The sequence below is a fragment of the Morone saxatilis genome, unplaced genomic scaffold (assembly GCF_004916995.1).
Source record: "Morone saxatilis isolate NCDOM2014 unplaced genomic scaffold, NCSU_SB_2.0 Contig16, whole genome shotgun sequence".
Lineage (NCBI taxonomy): Eukaryota > Metazoa > Chordata > Actinopteri > Moronidae > Morone > Morone saxatilis.
The window spans coordinates 8,336,037-8,340,412 of NW_023339718.1; the positions used below are offsets into that span (position 1 = coordinate 8,336,037).

Here is a 4,376-nt window from a genome sequence, read left to right on the forward strand (position 1 = left end):
TTGAAAAGCTGCGATGATTGTCTTTCTACAAAAGTGAAAACTATACCCACGCTGTTGAAAATTGGGGAGGACTGCCTTTGTACAAAGTGCTGTCTTCTGTAATTAACTCTGCAGCTCCACTTGAACCATCGTTTGTGGTTAAAGTGAGTGCATGTAATCTTTGCCTTTGACCTTTCACCAACAGTTAGCTTTCTACCTTTCAGCCATGCTGAGGCTGAATGCATTCCTCAGGATAGCACTGGCAGGTGTGCTTCTCACGAGAGTTTGAGCTGGAACAACATGGTACACTCGAACTGACTCCACCTGGCCTTCATCACAGACCGTCTAGAAAACAACAGATGCTCTCTTGTGTGTGAGAGGAGGAGACTGCGGAGTGGTTTGAGCCGGTGTCTGGCATGCCGTGGCGCTCTCTTGCCGTTCACTGTCTGTTCTCTCCACCCATTGTGGCATCATCGGCCCTTTAACTCTGTGCAGATTCAGACCAGGTGTTTCACATTATGATGTATGTGGATGCATTAGATCACTGCTGTCACGTTACAGACCGTGACGGTTACTTCTTCAAGGTACTTGGAATCATTTTGGAATCTTTCGTCACTGCTAAGAGCCCCCTGATGCTCCTGTAATCTTTGTGTATATAATGTACAAGAAAACATGAAATAACCAAAAAATGATTTGGTAAACTTTTTAATATCATTCCAAATGTAAGGTTATGACTGGAGGTTTTTTTTTTTAATTATTATTTCATAAAAATAATTCGTGAATATTTGGCTGGCTGATTATCAAGCACCACGGATATTTGGCATCATTGTCAGTAATGTTGGAACAAGCATGTATCCCTGAACTGCACTTTTCATCTAAATAGCTCTTGACCAAAAAGGAAGTACTTTGAAACTTTAATTGCATCAGTTCCATAATAAATTTAGTCCCCCCCCCCCCTCCACCGCTCCCTCTAAGTAACCCAACAGATGTTTGCAAGGACTCAGTGCAGTCCTTTGTAAATGCCTCCAGTCAAAAAAACAAGAAAAAAAAAAAAAAAAACCTAAATCTGCTCATGTAGGTTACAAAAGTACCTGTAACAACAAAGTCCAGTTTTTAAACCCATTCACTGGCTCAGGAAAAGAAATGCAACAAATTGAGTTAAGGCTTGATTGCAAAAGCAAGATAAATATCTTTTAAACTTAAAATATGTGATGGAATTTAAAAAAAACAAGCAGCTCATATTTCTCCACTACACAACTGGGTGTGTCCAACATCTCCCTTTCCTTGGCTTTTGGAGCAGACAATTGGGATCTCACACACACATCTGATGTTCTATCTAAATAAACATCTACAGTCTGACATACTGCCATAAAACTGTGTGTATATACTCTCTTTAGGCCTCAATTTTTTTCATAGCACAGAATCTACCAGCATCAGTACATGTTTGGCTACAAAAACAATATAGGATGAACATATAAAATGTTTTGGTTTACAACTGCCAAAGCCATTGTAGAGTTTTTTGGTTTGACAGGACATTTCAAATGACAGTAACATTCACATTTCAAATCAGAGAGTGACTTCAATAATACAAAATTTTTTTTTGGAAGAAAAAGAAATGTAACAAGAGAAAGACGATTTTGCTTCAAATGGTCCCAATATTGCAGAAGTCATGGTGGCCAGGCGTGGGCTGGCAACTGGGTACAGCTTCTACTTGAGGTTAGTAACTCTAGCTCACATAAATTACTTCAGTTTCTAGTGTAAATATAACTGGAGGCCTCAAACCAGCAATAAGGTCCCCCCTTTTGAGCAACGAGGCAACAGATATTAACAAAAGAACACTAAATTGTGCACAAATAGCTTTAGAAGCAAATAATAAGCAGAAACAGTGTATGGTAACAGGCGTATTCTCATTAAGACCAGAGTTTGAAATCTGAAACAATAGGTCTATACAGTAACAAGCTACTCAAGAATATTTTTACACAGTAGTGTATTCACAGGCTTTTTTTCTGTGATCTAACATGTGATGCTGCTCCTGCTGTAAGTTGTGTGTCCTCAGAGGAAAGTCAAAGAGAGAATCTGAGTCAAATTTGGCAAAGTGTGCTGCAATTATGAAGCGCTGACCTGTGGCTTGGAATGATTTAAGACTGTCGTTTACTTCAACTGTGGAGTAAAGACACTTCAAATGATTAGCTGCCAAAGAAAAATATCCCAACTAAACTACAAATCATTGCACGAAGACGAAAAAACAAACAAACAAAAAAAAGAGTCAGTAATGTCTATTAAAGCTAACTTCTTTTAGTCAACAGCTTTAACCTCAGCTCCGAGAAGCTCCCAGTGAGACTAATCAGCACAAATATACATGGAGGGCTTACTCACAAGTTGAGCACAAATGAGAATAAACCCAAACGATCACGGTCAGTCGCTACGGCTTCACAAACCCAGAGAGTACTGAAGATGTCAGTGCCAGCCCAGACCTTGCCACCAAAACAACTGCTCTAATACAAATAATACTAATACTAATACTACTACTACTAATAATAATAATAACAATATGACAATGATGCCAAAGGTTTCTGAGAAAATAGACAGTGAGATACAGGTAATATGCAGATACACAACTGTTGAGTACAAGATCGCATTAAAAAGAGCCGTGACACATAAACGGGACATTGTCTTCTCTTGGTTTCTGCATACAGACGCTCCCTCGCCGTCTGTGCGTGTGTTTGAATGTGTGTCTGCCAGGCTTTTGTTGTGAGCTGATGAATGGTGCGGTTCACTCCACTGTCACAGACTTGGCCAGGTTTCTTGGACAGTCCACCTGTATTCAAACAGAAGAGGTCATTTACTGCAAACAACAGCCGTAAAAATGGAGAAGTACTACAGGGCTTCTGTGCTCGACTTAATGTGACAGACAAGCTATCAAGTACAATTTAACCAAAATCATAACAAGAACTTTCATGTACGAGCCAGTGATACGGCAGCAAAGCCTCGGTAAGAATGCTTCTCATCACTCAGACTTCAGATACTTGGACATACTTTAAATAAAAGAAATGAGTGTGGGCGTGCTGTGCACATAAATGTTTGCTTCTCAGCAGTGCAATTTGGCTCGGCCGCGAATAGTTATGGACTTAAAAACAAGCGCTAACCGGCCCGCGCTGTCAGGACATCTCTCTGAAGAGAAGTGCTCCAAAAGCACCATCAACACTGGCTATATTTACACGCTGTGCTTTCAGTTAAGCCTACTACTTTGACCTTTCACATCTTGCAAAGCTAAGGAAGTAAACAAATGTACGACAGCGAGTTTAAAATTCTGTTTAAATAGTAATCTAAAAATAGAGAAAGATACAATAATATCAACACTAATAATGGTGATCGTTCTTTGTCTGCAGTCTGCATGTGTGCACAGATTGAGGTGTGTACATGTAACTGTAACACTCACTATCACCTTCACCACACTGTTCTAAAATAAGGGAGTTTACATGCTTCCACTCAATATTAGGAGAGCTAGAAACACTAAGATCACCACATATAAACACTGAATGTTTATTTCTGGCGCTGGCTCTTGGTGCTTGTGTCTTCACAACAGTCAAGGGACGCACAGCCAGATAGTCAGCGACACAGCTTAGTGCATATAATGTGGTACAGCATCTTTTGGACAATTAATTGTTATTAACTTCACTTTATCAACTCGGATTCTATTATTATTACTATTTTCCACATTGAACAGCCAATGTAAACACTGGCATATTGTTGACTGCGGAAGCAAATGGCGAGATATTCTACTGTACTTTTGTTGCTTCAGTGACAGATGATAATAATAATAATAATAATAAATCTCATATGGCAAAACAGTCAGTTACCGCCGAGTTTGAGGGGACAGCACTTACGTCGTAACCTCGGAGGACAGCCAGGTGGAAGGACAGCAGCTGCAGCGGGATGACGCTCAGGACGCCCTGCAGGCAGTCCACACAGCGAGGCACTTTGATGTTGCGGCTAGAGTTCTTGATGGTCTCATAATCGTCTTTGTCACAGATCACAATGGGGCGGCCCTGTAAAACAAACAAAGCAAATCATCCGTCAGCGTGATCCTAAACCTGGATACGAGTCATAAAACGTTAAATCTGAAAAATACCTGCTTTTTCCCCCTCACTTTCTCAGTTGATTTTCACACCTCTTAAACCCACATCTGCTGCAGATTAACTACACTTAACCAACAGCGATGATGTCACTCTGCCCAGACCCTCTCTTGTATTTATTGAGGTGAAGGATCAGCGGTGTGGAACAGACAGGACTGTGAAAATTAACCTGACATGCAAAATATGCTGCGGTCATCAATTGTTCAAGAATCTGATTTGAACTTCAGATGTTCTGGTTCACATTTAGAGCACTAATAATAA

General features: G+C 40.3%; 1 protein-coding gene across 1 annotated transcript in view; it reads right to left on the minus strand.

Annotated features, from left to right (window-relative positions):
* Positions 1–1,020: 1,020 nt before the first annotated feature.
* LOC118325382 (glutamine--fructose-6-phosphate aminotransferase [isomerizing] 1) overlaps positions 1,021–4,376 on the minus strand; it is a 15,206-nt gene continuing 11,850 nt past the window's right edge. The window contains exons 18-19 of the mRNA XM_035658039.1: positions 3,867–4,028; positions 1,021–2,797 (exon numbers count right to left, since the gene is read on the minus strand). Coding sequence (XP_035513932.1) covers positions 2,753–2,797; positions 3,867–4,028 — 207 coding nt within the window. The 3' untranslated portion in view covers positions 1,021–2,752. The remainder of the gene's footprint in view (positions 2,798–3,866; positions 4,029–4,376) is intronic.